The sequence below is a fragment of the Lampetra fluviatilis genome, chromosome 23 (assembly GCF_964198595.1).
Source record: "Lampetra fluviatilis chromosome 23, kcLamFluv1.1, whole genome shotgun sequence".
NCBI classification, from domain to species: Eukaryota; Metazoa; Chordata; class Hyperoartia; order Petromyzontiformes; family Petromyzontidae; genus Lampetra; species Lampetra fluviatilis.
The window spans coordinates 7,785,841-7,808,555 of record NC_136297.1 but is presented as its reverse complement, the minus strand read 5'-3'; the positions used below and the strand labels follow the sequence as shown (position 1 = coordinate 7,808,555).

Here is a 22,715-nt window from a genome sequence, read left to right as displayed (position 1 = left end):
CGTGACTCGTCGCCCAGTGCGCTAACCACCACGCCCGCCACTCCCCACGCGATACAACAACGTAAGTGGCGGTGACGTCACCACGGCGCTTGTGCCAGGCTACGTGCACGTGTCCGGCAAAACAACCCCCTACCTCCTCGTTGGTACCGGACTGTAACGCTGTGGTGAGCAGTGCCATGGGGGGGGGGGGGAGGGCCAATTGCGATTGGCCTTCCCTTCACAGCGTTTGTAGCCACCACGGTGGCCAAATGGGGGCTCTGGGCTTGGTGCGAGGGGCTGGTAACCCCTCCACCTTCGATGAATTACCACTAAACCCCGACAAAAATATCCACGCGACGCACATGTCTACACATACACACGCGCAATACAAAGGTCACGTAACACGCGTTCACGCCGAGCCGAAGCGTGTCTAGGTCGCGCAGCGTCGCGGGAGGGCCAGTGGCGTAGCCGCTGCTATCGAGTGTGCAGGCGGTTGAATTGCACCACCCGAGGAACCGCCGGCCGGAGGGGGCCAGACAGGCAAGGAGGGGGGACTTGGAAATTGGTTCACGACTGAGCCCCCCCCCCTCACTATGTAACCCATCGCTGGCACCAGGGTTCCATACCGAGCAGGGCCACGTCACCGGGAAGGCCTCGCAGGGGAAGTTGACACTCGAGAGAGAGAGAGAGCGCGCCCCGCGAGAACGCAGCAGCAGACTCTCCCTACGTGTGCTCGGGTCGTACCTCTTGTTGTCCGGCACGATGTCCGACGTTTCGCTCCACGTGCAGGGAGCTTATTCATTATGTTGCACTGCCTGCAGGGTACTACTACTACTGCTGCTGTTGTTGGTGGTGGTGGTGTTGCTGGTCGATTCAGGATACATTCCCAGCACGTACAGTCTAGCGAAACGTCGGACATCGTGGCGGACAACAACTCCGCCGCAGCACAAACCGACGTCCGCGAACACCTCCATAGGCGTGGAGAAGGGAACGGGGCCCTCCTGCCTCTACGCGCGCCTACACTGCGACTCCCGTGCGCGCTGCGTCGACGCTCCGGCTGTGATGCGAGTGCTGAGCCACTGCACCTCGGGGTCGAAGTGGGTGGTGGGGGGTGGTTCGCGGCGGACGGGAGAGGCGCGCGTGCGATGCTCGGACCCCCCCCCCCCGGAGAGAGCGCGGTGAGTGAACGCCGAGTGAGTGAGGCTGCTCTCAGCGTGGCCGCCGGTGTCAGAAGGGAGCCCGGGAAAAGAAGCCTCGAGTCGACGGTGAAATAATCCCCCCCCTGTCCTGTCCTCCCAACCCTTCTCGTTGTATCCATCCCACCCTCCGCTCCCACCGGTCCTCGATCGTCGATCATTCCTCCCCATTACCGGGTGGCTCGCTCCCTCCCTCCAACCCTCCTCCCCCTCTTCCTATGCCTCCCTCCATCCATCCATATTCCTACACATGTCCCTCCCTCCCTCCGCTCCCTGCACTCCCCACCCCTCGTCCACGCGCGCATCCTATGAGCCGGCGGCCGCGTCTCGACTGGAATGCAGAGTGAACTCTCTCTCTCTCTCTTGCCATGGTGTGCGACGCCACCGCCACCACCAGCATCACCAGCACCGCCGCAGCCGCCTTTAATTCATTATTTAACTCAGCGTGCACCGGGTCTGGCTCCCCTCTTTTTCTTTTTCTTCACTCGCGGGCGCCTCGAGACGCACTACAACAGCAGCCGCAGCAACAGCAGCAACAGCAGCAGCAGCAACAACAGCAGCAGCAACAGCAGCAGCAACAACAGCAACAGCAGCCACCACGGGTGGCTCATGAACCACACCGCTCCCGTCTGCATCGCCCACGCCACCATGAGCTCACCTGACTCCGACAATGATGACACCCAGCAAGGCAGTGGCGGTAGCAACGGAGATGGAGGTGGCAATGTTGGTGGCTCCGGTCTGGGTGGAGGAGGAGGAGGACATCTGGATGTCGCGGGGCCCGGCTCGGCGCGTGGGGGTCGCGCGGGCCGGGCGGGCCGCCCCGCCGTGGCGAACGCGGCCCGGGAACGCAGCCGCGTGCGCACGCTGCGCCACGCGTTCCTCGCCCTACAGCGAGCCCTGCCCGCGGTGCCGCCCGACACGAAGCTCTCCAAGCTGGACGTGCTGCTGCTGGCCACCACCTACATCGCGCACCTCACCAGGGCTCTGGACCAGCCGCAGGGACCGAGCTCGCAGTGCCAAGGGCAGGGGCAAGGACACGGCCAGGCAGGGCAGGGCGCGGGGACGGCCCCCGCGGGTGCCGTGCCGCCGGGAGCCGCGGCGGCGGCGGCGAGGGCCGGGAGCGCGCAGACGGGGAGCCGCGCACAGAGTCTCAAGACCGAGGGGTATCTGCATCCCGTGAAGGTGACGGGGGAGGGGGGTGCTCTGGGGTCGTGAAGGGTCACGCCGAGATGTCTGCTGTGTACTGTGAAGGTGATGGTTATGCTTGTGGAGATTGTGATGCTCATGATGATGATGATTATTATTATGTACTACTGGTGGTGATGGTTAAGTTGGGTTGATTATGTTGATGGTGCTGTGCTACGAAGCCGGTGACCCGAATTCAATTTACGCTCACGACCAACACCAAGTAACGATTATCTGAACCGGTCCTGGACCTCCCCTACGTTGACTCAGCCTCAAATGAGTACTTTGTGCGGTGTGTAAACATCGCCAATAGGGAGACAAATGTAGCCGGGCGTAGTCCAGGCCACCCACCTCCTTGTGGACCGTGCCGGTCTTTATAGGTGCTCGCTAACAGCACTTGCCCCAACAGTCTGTCAAGGCTATACGGGGGGTCTTTGTCTGTGGTATAAAGAGTAGGAGATTCCTTAAATCGATCTGTACTGCGCGTATTTACATAAGCACGGCGATGCTCTTTATTTACAAAAAGAAAGCCTCGCTGAGTCTCAACGCTCATTTTCAGCAGGGTCCTGCGTTAGAATGTTTGGCTGATGCCATTAACGAGTGTCTTTGGTTCGATATTTCACGCCCCGTAAATGTGTTAGTTCACCGACACATTGTGTTATTGCATCTTCTTATTTTTTACGTGGAACGGGGGTCCCGTATTTTATATGTAGCGTTCATGCCAATGACATCTGGCAGTCCATCAGCGTTTGTTTTAAACTAGCCTCGGCTCCTCTGATGAGACACGGAAGATGGAATGAATCCGCTCCAGATTTGCTGTTGCTAAAACGAAGGCTTCATCGTAAAGTTTTTTTTTGGGTAAGATCGCGTAAGTATAAATGTGTCGTAACCCTCCACCACCCGACGCAGCCAATTAGTAAGGGATTTGTGACGTAAACAACACGCCACTTAGTTGCTACTTCAGCCCATCGGTGTGTTGGAGAGTAATTCCACAACATTTACAAACAAAGGCTGCTTGATAACTTTGCGTTGGAAATCCGAAATAGGTTTGAGAGACTAAAATATATTTTATTGATATGTGGAGACAGATAACGGAGTGCTACTATACAGCTCCTATGTATTTACTTTATTTATTTATATTTGCTTATAATGAGGTTCAGTGTTCTTCAGCCTCAGTTGCGGGTGTTTATAAGCCCGCTCGATGGAGTACTGATGTCTCCTAACTATTTATCGTCGATTTAGATTGAAAACTCATTTCTCTAGAACGGCTTTTTGTGTTTAGATTGTTGTCCTTGTCCCGCACCTCCGATTAGCGCGGTTGGCTTCGTACGGTGCAAAACAAGTTCGACGCACATACATTGTTCAGAAGACAAACTAATGGACAATTAAGTAAGTGTATGTGCTATGAAGAAGGAGCATTGCCCAAAACGTCGCAAAACCTATATACTGTATATCTATTTTATATTTAACGCCACGGTGTTCTTGACGAATGTGTTGCGTCGTTGTTGTTGTTGTGAACAGTGCTTGTTCAGCACTGCCAACGCATCACCAACACCACCACCACCAGATAATTAGTTTGATAATTGCGTTTGGTGTTTGCTTATCATGTTTAATGCCGTTTAAACACAACAGAAAAACGTTCATCAAAACTCCCGCTCGCACAACTTTTATAACGCTGACAGCTGCAGAGCACGTTCTATCCACACCGGCTCGATGTGTACGATGCGTGTGTGTGTGTATATTGCATGTGTATACGTCGCCAACCCTGCGAGGCGGAGGTGCGGTTGGAATCTATCGTATGTGTGCTGAACTTCTTTCGCACCGTACATAGCCAACCGTGCGAATCGGAGGTGCGGAGGAAGGACAACAAACTAAACACAACAAGCAGTTCCAAAGAGACGAGTTTTCAACCGAGATAATTTAAAAGTGCATAGCTTCCGGTGGCCTCCTAATATCGTACGGAAGAGCGTTCCAGACGGCCGTAGCAGCACATCTGAAAGCGCGCGATGCAGTGGCCGTCTTTGTTCGATCGCTCGCCAAAAGTCGCCGTCGCCGCCGCCGCTGCTGCTGCGAGGTTGATGAAAAACAACAAAAGACGCGTCAGCCAATAACACATTCCTACGTTCTATGACGAAGGGCCTGTTGGCCGAAACGTCACTTCTATATATTCCCTCTTTCAGGCCAAACGCAGTGTTATTGACACGGAACGTGTATAGTTTGTGTTGTTGCTGTTGTTGTTGCTGTTATTTGTGCTTGCGCACCGCTGCTAACGCAGCAGCACCATTAACATCACCAAATCATTCACGCGTCTATTCTGTGTGGCTAGGCGCCTGTTGCTGTCACAACGCGACTCTCTGTTCCTGATCCTGTCTCTAAAATACACGTGCATGGACACAATGTTCGAACGTAATCTCTACGCTGTTCAAACGTAAACTCTGTACATATTTATTTTCGTGTGTACGTGTATATATATATGTGTGTGTGTGCGTGTCATTTCGGAGGTATGTTCGCAATGTCAGAATCAGAATGTTTATTTTTCCTGGAGTAATCCGATGAGCTATCAAGCTCTTGTTCACATATGTCCAGTCGGGGCAGGTCAGAACGTAAGTACGGTATATGGCAGTTGTGTTCCTTCTCAAGATATTATCCGGGTGGTGATATTTTAAATATCAACATATATATGTAATAAATCCATGACCGGATGAACCAAATAGCAATTGTCGCATTTCGTAAAAAAAAAAATCAGACCATAATTATATTTTTGTTCCGCAAGAATCAAATGTGTCCATCGCGATGTTGATTTATTTGCACGAGCCGTTAATAGATTGGCACGTGTTGAGTTGTCAGCGTTCCAGCCAACTTATCAAAACACTTATCGCAATTCCCTACTCCCCCCACCCCCACCATGTATTTTAAATGTAAAAGTTGGGGGTGCGTCTTATAATCCAGTAGGTGCGCGCGCGAGTGCGTGCGTGTTAAATTGCGTGCACGTGTGTGCTTTAAATCAGATTTGTATACATGTATCGACACCGGAGACAAGTTTGGATGCGCGCATCTTACTTTAAGGAACGTTTTAAAAATAATATAATCGGGAGAATACGGTAACACGCGAGAAATAAATGTTATATTGTAGTTTGGACGATATTGATTGCGCGTTATTTGGACTATTTCTCTATGTGAGCTGTGTCTTTTGTCAAAGACGTCCGCGATCGTGTGGCCTTGCTCCCTTCCACTTCGCTCTGTCCGTGATATTTCCGTTTGCATGACAACTTCGCATTGGATACGCTTCTCCATTGCATCCAATTGTTCAGATTGCCGGCGTCTTGGTTTCACGGGTGTCGTGGACTGCAATGATTGGTATTCTTTTACAGGGCTATCTATCATTGCGTTGCCGATGCATGTATGATAATTATGAATCAATCAGTTATTGTGTAAATCAAAACGTGAGTATGATTCAGTGTATATCGGGCAATGTACCAAACAGGCAATATGGGGCCTAGGTAAATCTAACGCTCCCAGGTCGCACTGGCGTGAGAGGCAAATGTTATTTCACGTGCGTCGAAGGAGTTGGTTTCATATCTAGGTTCCAATAAAGGATATACAACAATAAATAAGAATGTCCGGAAAGTAAGACGCACCGCCCCCCGCTCCCCGCTCCCCCCCCCCCGATCAAAAAAGAAGTGTGCCCCCGTAGTCAATAAAATTAAACAAATATGGTCACACACGCACGCACACACACGCACGTACACACGCACACACACACGCAAGCACACGCGCACACGCACGCACACACGCGCACGCACACGCACGCACACACACACGCACACACACACGCACCCACACACACGCACACACACACACACGCAAGCACACACACGCACACACACGCATACACTCACGCACACACACGCACACACACGCACACACTCACGCACGCACACACACACACCCACACACACACGCACACACACTCACGCACACATTCACGCACACACACACGCACACACTCACGCACACACTCACGCACGCACACACACACGCGCACACACACGCGCGCGAGTCCGCACGCACCGGATAATAAGACGCAGCCATGAACCGCGTTGCTTTTAAATAGGGGGGGGGGGGGAATGTGCGTCTTGTGATCCAAGAAATACGACATCGAAATATGTATAATTGAATCCTCGTTAAAGTTCAATTAATGGTTTAAAAAATAATGGTACCTAAACACTCATTTATTATTATTATCATTATTATAGTGATTTAAATAGTACATTTGGATAATTTTATATGTGTGTTATTTATATGCAAGTTAACATGTATTATCATATACATAACTCACATGTATTGTGAACACTGTACAGCACTGTATATATAATGGATATGTACGTTAAAACACTTTTAAAAGGCAAAATAATCATAATACGGTAAATAAGAATTATTATAAAACAATTATTAAATAAAAACAATTATTGACTGTCGGATGAAGGCCCCCACCCGCAAGCCGTGTCGCTCGTGTAAGGGGTGGGGGAGAGGGGGGGGTGACCATACTTCACCACGCTGGTCAGTCAGTGCGGGGGGTGATGGGAGGGGAGGGTTATAGGGGGCAGGACCAGCTCGGATATCACTCCCGGCTCCTGATGTTAGCCGTGATCTGAAAATTCAACTCGACAAACGCATCATCCCTACAGAAGAATTACCAGCGCAGTGTTAAACACATAGCCGTTACACATCGTATATACATTAGAACATTTCCCTCAAATAAAATTGACGGACGTGACGTTCCGGTCACAAAGCCTTCGGCAGTAGAAGCTCACAAACATATATATATATATCACGTATATATCATCATCATCATCGAGATCATCTGCCATGAGCAATCCACTGCTGGATTAACGCCCCTCACCACCACAAAGGCCACCGTCACCATCTCTCACGGTCCTGCGATGTGCCGCATCATCCGGATTATAAGACGCACTTTTCTCCACCCCTGGATTTAAATGCAAATTTTTTTTTTGGGAGGGATGGGTCAGGGGGAGTGGGAGTTCATCTTATATAATCCGGTAGGTGCGTGTATGTGTGTACATGTGTGTATATATATATGTGTGTATGTATATGTGTGTGTATGTGTGTGTGTATATGTGTGTATGTGTGTGTGTATGTATATGTGTTTGTGGGGAGCGGTGGTGTAGCGGTTAGCGCGCTGCGCTATGAACCTGGCAACCCGGGTTCGAGTCCCGCTCACAGCAAACACCAGTGGCGATTATCTTAACCGGCTCCTGGGCCTCCCCTACGTCGACTCAGCCTCAAATGAGGACCTGTTGCGATATGTGAACATCGCCACTGGGGAAACAAAGGCGGTCGGGCCTGGTGTTGGCCACCCACCCCCTCGTGTGCCGTGCCGGCCTTTATAGGTGCTCGCTAGCAGCACTTCCCCCTACAGTCTGTTAAGGCTATACGGGGGATCTTTTTTTGTGTATATGTGTTACCAGATGTGGGGAGCGGTATTGCAGCGGTTACCGCACTGCGCTACGAACCTGGCGACCCGGGTTAGATTCCCGCTCACGGCCACTAACATCGCCACGAGGGAGACAAAGGCGACCGAGCGTGGTGTTGGACTTCATAGGTGCTCACTAACAGCACTTGACCTAACAGCATGTTACGGGCGATACGGGGGATCTTTGTCTTTGTTACCGGATGTGTGTAGATCGTTACGCTTTCATAAGTGCTCCGTAACAGCACTTGCCCCAACAGTCTGTAAAGGCTATACGGGTGATCTTTGCATTTGTATAACTTGGGGGTGCGACTTTCTTTCCAGAGCGGGTTTGATTCCGAAGAATACGGTAATGCAATACTCGTACAAATATTCGGTCCATGAGGATGATGAAAAAAAAAAGAGAACATTTAAATACAGTACACAAATGTACACTTAGAGTCAATCCACTGCTGGATGAGGACCTCACCGCTCCGGTGCGGGACTGTCAGGGATATTTGACCATACTTCCCCACGCTTGTTATGGACATACTTTACCAGCCGATACGCGCATGCGTCCACCTTAGTACTGAATGTAGTGTACGTGTGCACTTCGTAGAGTAGACGTACGCACACATGCGTATGCAAGTACTTATTCTGTGTGTGTATATATACATACCTGTTTGTAGTATCACATCATTTATACTGTGCGTGTGTTATATTATTCGTAGTACTTACTGATAGAGTGACTGCAGCTTCAAGTCAAAAGTGATTTCTTGGCCGAGATGAGTCATGTCGGCTGTGCTCATCTGCCGTTCACAGCTCTGAGCCTCGTGGCGGAAATTTCACATTCGCGGTATTTTTATTTTTATTTTATCGACCCCAGAGGGATGATGGGCTGAGTCAACACCCGGCCAGGAATTTTACTTTTTCAACCGTCCCGATTGCGAGCCACCTGGCCAGACTGTGGTCTGTATCGTAGTAATATTAAACACGTGCGGGTTCTCCGCTAGTGATTTGTTCGAAGCTGTAGAAATATCTGAGTGAAGCTTTACTTGCGCAAAAGTGTCCTCCACGGTGCTTTTGAAACGACGGAGTAGCGCGTGGTGTATTTACTCTCGAGTAATGAAACAAAAAAATCTACAAATGTATACAACATAAATGTGGTTTTTTTTTAAAGATCGAGGGTGTTAAACATTTTGCGCGATCAAACCCCAAAAAACTTATATTATAGGTACAACAAGAAATTGTTAATGCATAAGAAGAGAAATACAAAGTTAGATTTCTTGGGTATGTCATGAGAAAACAAGGGACTGGATATCAATGTTTTGGCTGGCGAAATTGTAGGTATAACAACACTGATCTGGGGAAGATGGCTATTTAAGTTCCACCGTGAGAGCAATTTGAGGAACTGTATGCAACTGGGAGGAGATGCGGAGTTGTTGAGTAAACATTACGGAGAGAGCTCAGTGGAAGGAAGGCCATGGCCATAGAGAGAGATATAGACTAGCATTGCCCATAGACTAACATTGCCCATAGACTAACATTGCCCATAGACTAACATTGCCCATAGACTAACATTGCTCATAGACTAACATTGCCCATAGACTAACATTGGCCATAGACTAACATTGGCCATAGACTAACATTACCCATAGACTAACATTGCCCATAGACTAACATTGCCCATAGACTAACATTGCCCATAGACTAACATTGGCCATAGACTAACATTGGCCATAGACTAACATTACCCATAGACTAACATTGCCCATAGACTAACATTGCCAATAGACTAACATTGCACATAGACTAACATTGGCCATAGACTAACATTGGCCATAGACTAACATTACCCATAGACTAACATTGCCCATAGACTAACATTGCCCATAGACTAACATTGCCCATAGACTAACATTGCCCATAGACTAACATTGGCCATCGACTAACATTGGCCATAGACTAACATTACCCATAGACTAACATTGCCCATAGACTAACATTGCCCATAGACTAACATTGCCCCTAGACTAACTGTTTGAGCTATCGTTTGTGGCTAGGTCGCTTCTGACAAATAACTTTATAGCTCAGTGGGCCTTGACCTGGCGGAGGGGGGGGGGGTCGTGGATCGTTGCCGATGGGCGATCGCGTCAACAGCTTTGTCCACGACGACTCATCCTTGATGGCCGAGAATCTAACTCGGGCCGCATGAGTGTGGTGTGTGGGGTGTGTGGCACGGTGCGCGAATCACAGCGCGGTCCACCTTGAGGGTTCATGCCGCAAGTGCGGTGACCACTCTCTGCCACCGACGATCACCCACTTGCTCTCCCACGTGTGACGGAGCGGTCGTACCTAACGCAACGTGCGTGATAAATGTTATACAAATCTGACCATTTGAACGACCGTATTTTTTTTTGCCGTAACGTTGCTTCACGACGTTATTGATGACTGCGATACGAATGACGGGACGGAATTGTGTCCAGGTTCAATCGAAAGGCGTCGCTCAAAACACCCTCGCTCCGAGCAGTGGCGAGGATCTCTGATTGATGCATCCATTGCCGTTCTACAGCGTCAAGTTTTTGTACACAAAGGTTGAGGCTACGAACTACCGTATTCTCCCGATTGTAAGACCGCTGCGGAAAAGCAAGACGTACCCCCAAAACGTAATTAGCCGGGTGTCAATAGAGAAATGTACCTTGGTCACACATCACTACATTGCTACCGGATTATAAGAAGAATACGCACCCGAGATTTGTGTTTAAATACAGAGGCGGCGGAGGCAACGGGGGGCGCAGGGGCAAAAGCGTCGTAAATTTTAAAAGCCAGGGAATACGGTAGCTTCATATAACATGAATTATTTTATGCACGTCTGTGACGCTGCAATGATATTATCCTTATATACATATGTTAATACGGCAGCTCAAATTCATATACTGTACCTGTATAGTAGAGGGTGGTGAAAATCCAACGTCTTGTTTGAAAAAAGCGTTTCGAATACAAAAGAACATTTGAATGACGAATATAATTTATAAATTATATTTATTTTCTTCTTAAATTGTCGGATTATGTGAAGGACTCGTTATAAAGCTGTGTGTTTAATTGAGCAAGGATTCACGTTTAAATGTGTCGTGTATTTCTCGTCATTTAGATTTAATACCACTACACCAAGGGGTCAAGAACCAAAATTAAAGCAATTGGAGCAATTGTTTTCGAATTCGCCAAAACGAAACTCAACATTTCAAGAGGCGCAATGCACTGTGGTGAATACGAGACGGCGGTCCCTTAATAAAACAACGTCTCTGGAGCCGCACGTGGCCCACCCCTGTGCCACACAGTGTAGCTTTCATTATATTCACGAATACACTGAGCGACGTCCATTGCTCTACGGGACGTCTATGCTCCCCGCTTTGCAGGCAGGCCTCACTGACCATCGTGGTGAAATATGGTGAAATTATTCTTCCCACGAAGCGCTCGCCGTCGGGCCGTCATCCAGCAGTGGATTGACTCATGGGATGTGTATACAGTGTCTATATACTGTATACAGCAGCATGCACAATTGTGTATATGGCGTATAATAGAATATTGGCATTTATAAAGCACACGAGTATGAGTTTTTTCTAGATTTGAAGCTTTCGTGACTGCAAGGATTCATATAACAGTTATTTTGCTGTGCCTTTATAAAAGCTATTTTGCTGTGCCTTTTTACACCTGATGAAGGAAGCTTGTGTTGCCTCCGAAACGTCGTGATTTAATTGTATTTATTATTATTTTATCCTTTATTTTTTACCTACGTGACTTTACCGAAAAAACTTAAGAGTATCAATTTCCTGATGTTCAGTGAATCGTTTGATATTGTTGGTTGTGCATATGGTTAGTGTAGCGGTAAGCGCGCTGCTCTTCGAATCCGGCTATCCGCTCATGGCCAACACGAGTGACGATTGTCTGAACCGGTCTTGGGCCTCCCCTAGGTCGACTCAGCCTCAAATGAGTACCTGGTGCGGTGTTTGGAAACATCGCCACTCGGGAGACAAAGGCGGCCGGGCGTGGTGCTGGCCACCTCACTCCGTCACGTGCTGTGCCGGCCTCCATAGGTGCTCACTAACAGCACTTGCCCCAACAGTCTGTAAAAGCTATACGGGGGATCTTTGTCTTGTTTTTGCCTCTACATGCATTAGTTACTTAAATTGGTAGCGGTCTTCGCTCGCTTTATATCGGCTCTAGCGTCACACCGTGTAAAATACGCGAACGCCGGATTATAAGGCGCACCTACAACTTTACTTTTAAAATATAAAGAGGGGTGTGGGACAGATGGCGCGGTGGGTGGAGGATGCTGCGTCTTATAATCCGGAGAATAGGTTATTCACTTTAACACGGAGGCTTTCGCGACCAATATCATCCATAATAGAGGTTTTTGGGTTAGATCGCGTAAATATATAAATGTGTCGTTAAAACCCGCCACCACCCGACACAGTACTCAGATTGTAAATGTTGTGGCTTGGCTCTCCAACACACCGGTGTGCTGTGCTAGTGACGAATTGGCCATGTTCTGTTTACGTGACAACCCTTACTAGTTGGCTGTGTCGGGTGGTGGCGGGTTTTAACGACACATTTATATATTTACGCGATCTAACCGAAAAAAAACCCTCTATTATGGAGGGTATTCACTTTCTGTAACTGTCACCGTCTAATTAAGGCTGCGCGTAGCCCTAAATGAAATGTCACTGTTCAGATTAGACAGCGTCAACGTGTTTTTTTTAATGTCCGAATATAAACAACGAGCAGTTCGACATTGAGCCGTCAACCCCTTAATCAAGGCTCCTGAGGCAAATCCCCTCTCACAATATTGATACTGGGCTTGGCACGCGTGCTAAAGGTGCCTTTTGTCTTCACGGGTTCCTCCGAAAGAGTTGGATGGAAGTCGAGTTCACGTACGTATTGTAGCTTTTTAGTTAAGCTCTCAAGTTCTTAACATGCTTCTCAACAGACGTTACAGAGAAGACAAAAACATTATATACATAATAGGTGGCGGTTCAGACGAAGCAAACATTTTCACAGCACTTACATATTTGCACGTGTATTGGGTGATTTGCTGCCTTTCCTCTACTTTGCGCTACGATCGTGTTTTCTTTTGGTATTGTTTGCTGTTGTGACGTTCTTACCCGCCCCTATACTAGACATCTCTGAAAAATAGCTTTTATATCTCATCGGATTCCTCCAGTATAAATTAATATTCTGATTCGGATGAGGCTACCTTTAAAAAAATTTAAATCTCTCTCTGGCTTCTCCCTATGTATGTGCTATGAAAAGAAGGACCTTTGCCCGAAACGTTGAATATTATATCTCGTTTCCGTTTGAGGCCACAGTGTTATTGACGAATGTGTTGTTTTGTATGTTTGTTATTTTCGCGTGTGCACCACTGCCAACGCAGCAGCGTCACTAATCACACGTCTGTGTTACAGAAAGGGTAATAATTTATTATTTGCATCGGGCAATTCACCAGCATTGGTTCACAAATAGCACCCGCAATAGTCTCTGCAGGCTGTTGGGGCATAGCATATATATGTGGGAGGGGAGGCAGAGCAGTGGTACATCTGTTAGCGCACTTCGCTATACGAACCAAGGAAAATTTGAAGTTCGATTCTCGACCACGGCTAACGTCAGTAGACGAGTGGACACCAGAATATCGGTTCTGCCCGGCATTAGCCTCTCCGCCGCGTGGCGCTGACCAGCGTGGTGAAGTATGGTCAGGGACATTCTTCTGGAATGGACCCAGATGAGTCGCGAAACCTGCGCAAAAACATTGCACGCCGAAGGTCGTGTGAAGCCGATCGTTATATTTGTAATTAAATTAAGTCGGCCGCTTTCGAGATACTTTTTTTAGTGTTCTATTATTGCCTTGTAAAGCAGATATACAAACACACGACGGACAGTTGTTTTTTACCAGTCGTGTGAGATCCCTGCAATAAATAAAAACATAGAACAGTAATATGAACGTGCCGGCTCAACACTGCATTGGCAATAACGCCCACCGCGACTTATTCGTCCTGTATTGATTGTGTATTTTCTGTACACACTGTGGTCGATATTGGAATTGTTTTTTTAGTTATGTTGTAACTTATTTTTATTTAAACACGTTAAACAGATACCGTACACGTATATTTGTCGACTTAAAAAAAATATATAAAATATGTTTTTTAGCCAATACAATGATCACTATTTGTATATTATTATTTTCTTGTAAATTACAAATAATCATGTGGGTGCTCACGCTTTGACTGCTGCTACTGCTGCGTTGGCAGTGGTGCACAAGCACAGCCAACAGAACAATGCAACACCCACCCACGCCAATCACAACACGCGGTGTGCGTGCATTGTATAGCGAGGGTTGTTGATCGGCGACGTTTCGGCGTGCAATGACACTTCTTCTTCTTCACGTGGCGGTTCTATGTACAACATTATTGTCCTGAACCCTCCATCCACCAGCCTACAAGATGGTCACGTTCACACCGATATTACGCACGCGGGTGGCGAGAACAAATCACTGCGGGCACGCCGCCGAAGTTACTCGATCATTCCGCGTGCTCTATCGCCGTACCGGGCTCAGTCGGGCAACTCAAGAAAGTAGTTCGTACACGTATATTTGTCGAAAGAAAGTAGTTCGTCGTCGGCCGCCCAGAAACCGCGTTATAACGGCGCTCGTTCCGCGTCGGTTAGCATTTGCGTGAACGCGCGTTAAGCGAGGACTTGCTGTACGTACGTGGCCAATGTGTTAATCAAATGGTAACCATTAAGGCGTGCATCCCCGGTGGCTCAAGACTTTCCATGACTGAATTGAACGTCAACATACCACGTTTTGTATCCTTGTGTAAACGTGAAATGACAAATTCTAATTTACAGCCCCTTTGTTAATCTCACTGCTGGATGAAGTTCTCCCACGGGAGGTTGTTTCACCATACTTCACCACACTGGTTCAGTGCGGGTTGGTGAATGGGGGGGGGGGGAATTGCTCAACACAAAATCGGTTCAGCTGTCACTCGTCGCTAATGTTAGCCGTGGTCTGGAATCGAACCCATGTGTGGCAGGATTCACAGCGCAGTTCCGCTAACCACTGCGCCGTCGTGCTGGTGAACAGTTCACGGGTGCTTGTAAGCAGATACATGCACACGCGTTTCACCACCAATCACACCACCACCACTACCGTATTCTCTGGATTATAAGACGCACTTTCCACTCCCCCCCACCACCCTCAATGTCATTTAAAGCAAACGTTGCGGATGCATTTCATAATCCGGTACGAATACATATATTTGCGTATGACCAGATTTGTAAAACCAACCTTACCATAATAATAAAAAAATTCCTATCCAGGGGCCTGCCCTCCGAAACGTCGTGATTTTAATTTTCTTTTTTATTTTACTTTTATTAATTTTAATGTTTTACCTACGTGACTTTACCGAAAAAACCCAAGAATATGAATTTTTAGAACTGTATTGACACCGGGCATAAGTGTTGGGGTTCATCTTACTTTGCAGTGCGTCTTATACACCAGAGAATACGGTAGCTATAAACGTTTGATGTACAGGGCGGCACTGTTTCGTACATCGAATTGAAACCAGACCCTGACACAAAACCACACACACGCGTGTACACATATAGACAGTGCTTATACATGCACGTATATAATACATAATAACAGTCCGGGATCGCAATAACTCCGAGAATGACTCTGGCGTGCCGCATTCTCATTGCCCTATTTTGTCCTCATGCATGGTACTTCTTATTATAAACACATAGGGCACAATATTATATTAATATTATGCATGGGCGTTCCGTGATACTCTAGTGGTAGTGCCTTACGCCGATTATCCCGACTGCAAACCAGCCGCTTATAGCAGCGTTCCGAAACATATCAAAAGTGAGAGATTAAGCCCCGCACAAAACTCCTGGTCGCTACTGGAGCGTGGACACGAAACCAGTGGAATATAAATAAGACAAACAATAATCTCGTGCGTCTCGGGTCTTCCTTTCAGGAGGGTGCTGCCGGCTGCAATTGATCCCCCGTTGCGTTTGGTACTGTGTGCGTGGGTGGATAAGTTGGTAACGTTTAGACAGACGATGCTGACCGAGTCGACTGGGTTATCATTCCAAATCAAAGTCGAGAGGGACAAGGAAGCTCACGCTTGGCACAACCACAGTCTTCTTGAACGTCATACTAAATAATAAAGAAGAATATTATTTGGGTCTTTCATTGAACCTATCTACGTGACTTTACCGAAAGACCCAAAGAATATGAATTCCTGTAGTCACGAAAGCTTTAAGTAAAGAAGAACAAGTTTTGCTGTCTGGCTGGCAGGCATACGCGGTGACGACACCTCGCATCCCACAGCGTTCGTGCTTCGCGCTGACGTCACGGTTGCTTCCCACGCGGTCTCCACCACGGCCGTGTGTCCCGCGCACGTGGGCGGGCAGTGCGAGCATACATTTATCATTCCGTACACACAGCGGTGTTTTTCATTGCAAGGCCCGCGCGCCACTTGGATGCCCCTGGTGGCCTTTAGTGCGGGCCCCCTACAATGCACAAACGTCAAAACACCCTCCTGTAGGCGGTGTTGACGGCCCTCACACTGATTAATGCCTTAATAGGCGAAAGTGAGCAGCCTTTGAAACTAGTGAAGAACACAGGTATACGCCAACATTTTTCAATTTTGATCCACGCATATAAAAATAAAAAAATATGTTAACACACTGGACTTGCAATCCAAATGTCGCCGGTTCGATTCCATCTCGCGGGGCGGCAGATGAACCAATGGGGGAAGGTTTCTGGGGACGAGGAAGTGACGAGCTCCATTCTTCAGAGACAACGAGAGAGTCGGCACGTGGCAGAGCGAGGCTAGCCATCGCCCCGGTGTAAAAAGGAATGAAAAAAATGGCGGACGGGGGGGGGGTCTCTATTCCCTGTCCAATGTCCCCCCACCCAGTGCCGGATTAAGCTAGTGCGGGGCCTGTAGCATATGTTATAAAGGGGCCCTAAATTTAAAAAACGCGTAAATATTAAAACACAAATTATTAACTTGCATAGTAGAATAATTGTATTTTTCATTTGCTATATAGCCAGATAATACGACAAATCGCGAACCTTAAACACCCGGTCGTTCGTAAAAGTTGAAGGCGGTATAGTACTATAGTAATAGAGCAAGTGCAGAATCACTGAACCGGAATTGATAGTTCAATCTTGATTTGAAGCTTTCGTGACTGCAGGAATCCATACTCTTTGGTTCTTTCGGTAAAGTCTCGTAGGAATTGATAGCTTGAAAGCATTTAGCGCGGGGCCCTTGAAAGTGCGGGGCCCGTAGCATATGTAGCTACTTGTGCTACTCGAATAATCCGGCACTGCCCCCACCCAGCACCGCGTACATTTCTCCTGCACGTTGTCGATGTCACCGCCTGCGGCCACGGGTTGAGAACCGACGACGCAGATTGTGTCGTGCGGTGTCTTGTACTTCTAAAACGGAAGACGGCAAACAGAGAAACGTGTTTGTAGAGTTTAACACGTTTATAGGAAACAGCTGTTTACTCACTCATAATCATCAGCCCTTCTTTCCATTACGTAATTCCTCCACTCCACTCAGCGGCCCGGCAACGATATAGCTGGCTCATCCGAACCGTAATATGGTCATAACACACAAGCACGGACACCCCGACCGGATTATAAGACGCACCCAGGGTCGCCCAAGAGGAACCCGGAGGCCCAGGACAGACTCCCACGTGGGCCCCCCTATTCGACCGTCGAAATGACCCTTGTAGGGGGGGCCCTCTTCTGTGAGAGGCCCGGGGTGAGTTTCTCCTCTTGCCCTCTCCCACCTCCTCTGGGCGGCTCTGGGCGTACCCCCTCCACCAAACTGACAGGGTTGGTGGGGGTCTTATAATCTGGATAATACGGTAAAAAGTCAGCATAGCTTTTTAAAAAGTAAACTATTATTAACCCTGCGTGAGTAAACAAATGATGCGTTGATGATGCTGCGTTTGAGAGTGGTGCACAAGCACAGTTAACACTAACTCAACAACTCTGTCAATAACATTGTGGTCTTCAAAATTAAAACAAATAGAAGACGTTTCGAGGAATGACCCTTCTGCTATGAAGGGCCATTGCACGATATATAATAGGAGACGTAATTTTAACACGCAGGCTTTCGTGACCAATATCACCCATAACAGAGTTTTTTTTGGGGTTAGATCGCGTAAACATATAAATGTGTCGCTAAAACCGCCACCACCCGACACAGCCAACCAGTAAGGGTTGTCACTTAACAGATTGTAAATGTTGTGGCTTGGCTCTCTAACACGCCGGTGTGCTGTACTAGTGACGAATTGGCCACGTTCTGTTTACGTGACAACCCTTACTAGTTGGCTGTGTCGGGTGGTGGTTTTAACGACACATTTATTTAATAAGGAGACGTTTATGGCAGTACTATTGACGACTGTGCCGAGTTGTCTGCGTGACGTGTGTGTACACGTCTCGACAAGTACACGTGTGCGCGTGAACAGTCGTATTAATAGGTGCTCGCTAAGCGCACGATCCCCTACACGTCCTAAACAGCTATAGAGTTGGGGGGGGGGGGTCTTTGTCCTTGCATCTTTGCGTGTATTGTTGGGAGTGGTGGCGCAGTGATTAGTTAGCGCACTGCGCTATAAGGGGCCGTCTATAAATGACGTCACGCACCTGGAGGGGGGGTCAGACATTTGTGACGATGTGTGACGAGGGGGGGGGGTGAGAAATGTGACGTCACATCAAAATGCGCTACTTTAAATAAATATAGAATTGTTATAACAACACTCCTACAACATCAGAATGCAGCACCACATTAAATACGCACTACAATGACAATAGTTTAAAGCGATTTGAAGCATGTTTTATTTTCAAAATGGAAATATGGTTTTGGGGGAGGGGGGGACAGAGACGTCATATTTGAGGGGGGGTCTGACTTTTTGTGACGCCGTGTGACGAGGGGGGGGGGTCAAAAATCGTCCGAAATCGCGTGACGTCATTTATGGACGGCCCCTAAACACGGCTGCCTAAGTTCGGACTATGAGACGCACCCCCACTTCGGGAGAAGATTGCGTTGTGACCCATCGGTAGCGCGTTCCCGGCTTGTTGCAGAGGGTGCACGGTTCGAATACAGCAGCCGCCCTGATCATAACATCTCGCCACCGTGGCGAGATGTTAACTACCTCGCCAGGTATACAGGAGGTCGTGGGTTCGATCCCGACCCTGACGCCTGCTGCATATTTCGAGTTTGCATGTCTGTCTCCCCTTGGTCAATTGGATTTTTCTCCCGGTCCTCTGGGCTTTTCCCCGCCACATTTAGAAACGTGCGTTCTGGAGTATTTGGCTGCTATAAATTTGCACGCATTAAGCCCCCACGTTGTGCTATTATTTGTGGCCAGGTCGCATCCGAAAAAAGCTATATAGCTCAGCGCGCCTTACCCGGTAAAATAAAAAAAACACATGTGTATGTAATAACTATGATAATACTGCAAGGCGCCAGTCTGCTTTGCTCACGAGGGCAGGTCCGTTGCGTGCCGGCGTCAGAGTCCGAATTTAGCCAAATTTAGTGCGCGCCCCTGACAATACACAAATGTGAAAACACCCGCTCGTGCTGTCAAATCCAATGGTTTAAAATGTGTGGCGGACCTCACACTGATGATGTCTTATCGGCGAAAGTGCCCCCACGCCCCCCCCCCTCTGCAAATTAGCTAAGAACGCTGCCCTTCAACGCAGTCACCATTCTCCACGTGGTGCCGTCATTGTATTCGTGGAGTCCCTTTCACCCGAGTCTGCCCGTGTCCGGTTGGACGACCAGGAACAGCAGAAATCATCACCACCCCTACCCCCTCCCCCTACCCACAGACGAATATCATGCCCCAGGTCACTCGTGCCAACGCCTGCACAATAAATATCTCGAGTTCTCACCTGGTTAGGCACGTGGCATTTCCGCAACTGGCTTCAGGGCGGTAACCGCGAAACGTGGCACCGCCCCCAATGCCCTTCGCGAGCGGGAATCGCTTCCACTCGCGTTGTTCACGTTAACTCGGAGCAGACGGGAATGGTAACGCTTGCAGTGCGTTCAACGCAATTCGTGTCGCACGATCTCGCTGTAGCCCCCTGGTGGCTAAACGGCGGAAAAAAACACTCCTCCTCGTTCAAGCCCGCGAAGAGCGTCGTTGATTGACGATGGAGGATTGTTCACGGTGTCGTTGATGCCGCCAAAACCTCGCCATCGCTTCCTTCCTTCGGGCCAGTTCTCGTGGCCGTTGTTAAGTCGACAGTCTGAACACCACCACGACCACCACCTGGCTACAGGTACTCATCTTCTGCCTGGTCACTTCAACGCCGCTGTCGGTAGCGTGTCCTCACCTCCACCACGTACACGTATCCCACCCATCACTTACGTCCACAGCGCTTTCCTGCCACCATCTGTTCTCAACCTCCATGTCGCTTGACCTCTCGCCACCCTCCATTCTGCACAATGCAGGTGTCCCACCCATCGCATCCTCCTTAGGGGCCGTTCATAAATGACGTCACGCACCTGGGGGGGGGGGGGGGTCAGACATTTGTGACGATGTGTGACGAAGGGGGGGGGTTTGAGAAATGTGACGTCACATCAAAATTCGCAACTTTAAATAAATATAGGCAACACGCTCTACTTAATTAAATAGACTTTTTAATAAATGTTTTCTCCTACAACATCAGAGTGCAGTGCCACATTAAATACGCACTACAATGACAATAGTTTTAAGCGATTTTTCGATTTGAAGCATCTTCTTGGTTCTTTCGGTAAAGTTACGTGACTTTACCGAAAGAACCAAGAAGATGAATCCCTGCAGTCACGAAAGCTTTAAATCAAGATTTGAAGCATGTTTTATTTTTTTGTGGGTGGGGGGGCAGAGCTTTGTGACGTCATATTTGAGGGGGGTTTGACTTTTTGTGACGCCGTGTGACGACGGGGGGGGGGGGCAAAAATCGTCCAAAATCGCGTGACGTCCTTTATGGACGGCCCCTTATCTAGATTACACCCCATAGCCATTGCATGCCACCTTCACGTAAAATGAAAGGGGACTGGACTGGGCGATTTGCAGAGACGAGAGGGCCGACTGGTCGCAGGAGGGTCTAGGGGTAGCCAACGGCAGACACTGTGAATTGATATCACGCAGGGCACATTCATGAGACAGAGTGACTGCGTGGGGAGCGGCGGTGCAATGGATAGCCCACTGCGATACGAACCCGGCGACTTGACGTTGGACTCTTGGCCACGGCTAAACACCAGTGGGCGAGTTATAACTGAGCTTGCCTTATATGGCTTCCCCTAGGTCGACTCAGCCTGAACGCAGGGTTTGCCCACACGTCGGCCCTTGCGACACGCCACGGTCAGCCTTTCCATGTTTACCAATCGCACTCGTTCGAAGATTAATTCAATTTGCCTATTCAAATGATAGTTACTAATGTCTTCGTAGTGGGTGCATGTCCGTGCGTGCGTTTGTGTGTTTGTGTGTCTGTGTGTGGAGGGGGGGGCGTTGGCGCAGTGGGGAGCGGTAGTGTAGTGGTTAGCGCGCTGCACTACGAACCTGGCGACCCGGGTTCGATTCCTGCTCACGGCAAACACCAGTGACGATTAACTGAACCAGTCCTGGGCCTCCCCTAGGTTGACACAGCCTCAAATGAGTACCTGGTGCGATGTGTAAACATTGCCGCTACGGAGACAAAGGCGGCCGGGCTTGGTGTTGGCCACCCACCCCCTCGTGTGCCATGCCGGCCTTCATAGGTGCTCGCTAACAGCACTTGCCCCAACAGTCTGTTAAGGCTAGAAGGGGGATCTTTGTCTTTGTTGGCGCAGTGGTCAATGCACCCGGCCGCCCGATTTCGTTTCTCGCTCACGACCAAAATCACAATGGCGAATTATGTGAACATGTCCTGGGCCTCCACTAGGTCTACTCGGCCTCAAATGAATACCGAGGGCGGTGTGGAAGCTTCAGCACTGGGGAGAAAAATTGGGTCGGGCGTGGTTCTGACTGACAGCATTCGCCCCGACCGTCTGTTGATGTTGTACAGGGGATTGTTACAATTCTGTTATTTGTAATAGCACTTGCCCCAACAGCCTGCATCGCTGCGTCGGAGAGAATGTGTATCCTTGCCGAGCGGTTCACCCGTGTTAGATTAGTGTTCAGCGCAACTCCAATTCCCACTCACGCCCAACATCAGTGACGATTATTCGAGCCGGTGCCGGGCCTCCCATGGGTCGACCCAGCCTTAAATGAGTTCAGTACATGGTGCGCTGCGTAAACATCAGCATACCAACACTCTGTATGCCTATAGGAGGAGGGTGTGTGTGGGGGGATCTTTACCTTTTTTATGACCTTCATAGGTGCTCGCTAACAGCACTTGCCCCACCAGCCTGTGTGTGCGTGTGCGCGCTTAAAGTGCACATAGCCTGGCACAAACAAACGTCGTGTTGTTGTTGTTGTTGCTGCTTACTCATTGACAGCACTTGCCCCCACCAGCCTGTGTGTGCGCGCGTGAAGTGCACATAGCCTGGCACAAACAAACGTCGTGTTGTTGTTGTTGCCGCTGCTTACTCATTGACAGCACTTGCCCCAACAAGGTCGGTTCAGGCTACATGCAGGGACCTTTGTCGTTTGTGTCGCTGCAGAAATGGCCTTTGCGCTCGCGTCTCTACATGGGAGCCACCGGGAACTTCTTGCTGAGCAGTTCGCCCGCCGGCGGGGAGCCGACCTCGGGAGGACGCCAAGCCGGGCCCGGCCCCAGTCGCCACACGCCCGCGTCGTAGCCGGCGCCGGGACGCGAGACGCGAGAGAGAGAGAGACTG

The 22,715-nt window shown here is 49.0% G+C and overlaps 1 protein-coding gene across 1 annotated transcript; it reads left to right on the top strand.

Moving 5' to 3' along the window:
* The first annotated feature begins 1,784 nt into the window (after positions 1 to 1,784).
* LOC144940850 (transcription factor 23-like) lies at positions 1,785 to 22,676 on the top strand. Its single transcript, XM_078867341.1, has 3 exons — positions 1,785 to 2,255; positions 2,337 to 2,357; positions 22,539 to 22,676. Exons 1-3 carry the CDS (start codon positions 1,785 to 1,787, stop codon positions 22,674 to 22,676), a joined length of 630 nt encoding a protein of 209 aa, XP_078723467.1.
* The last annotated feature ends 39 nt before the right edge of the window (positions 22,677 to 22,715 follow it).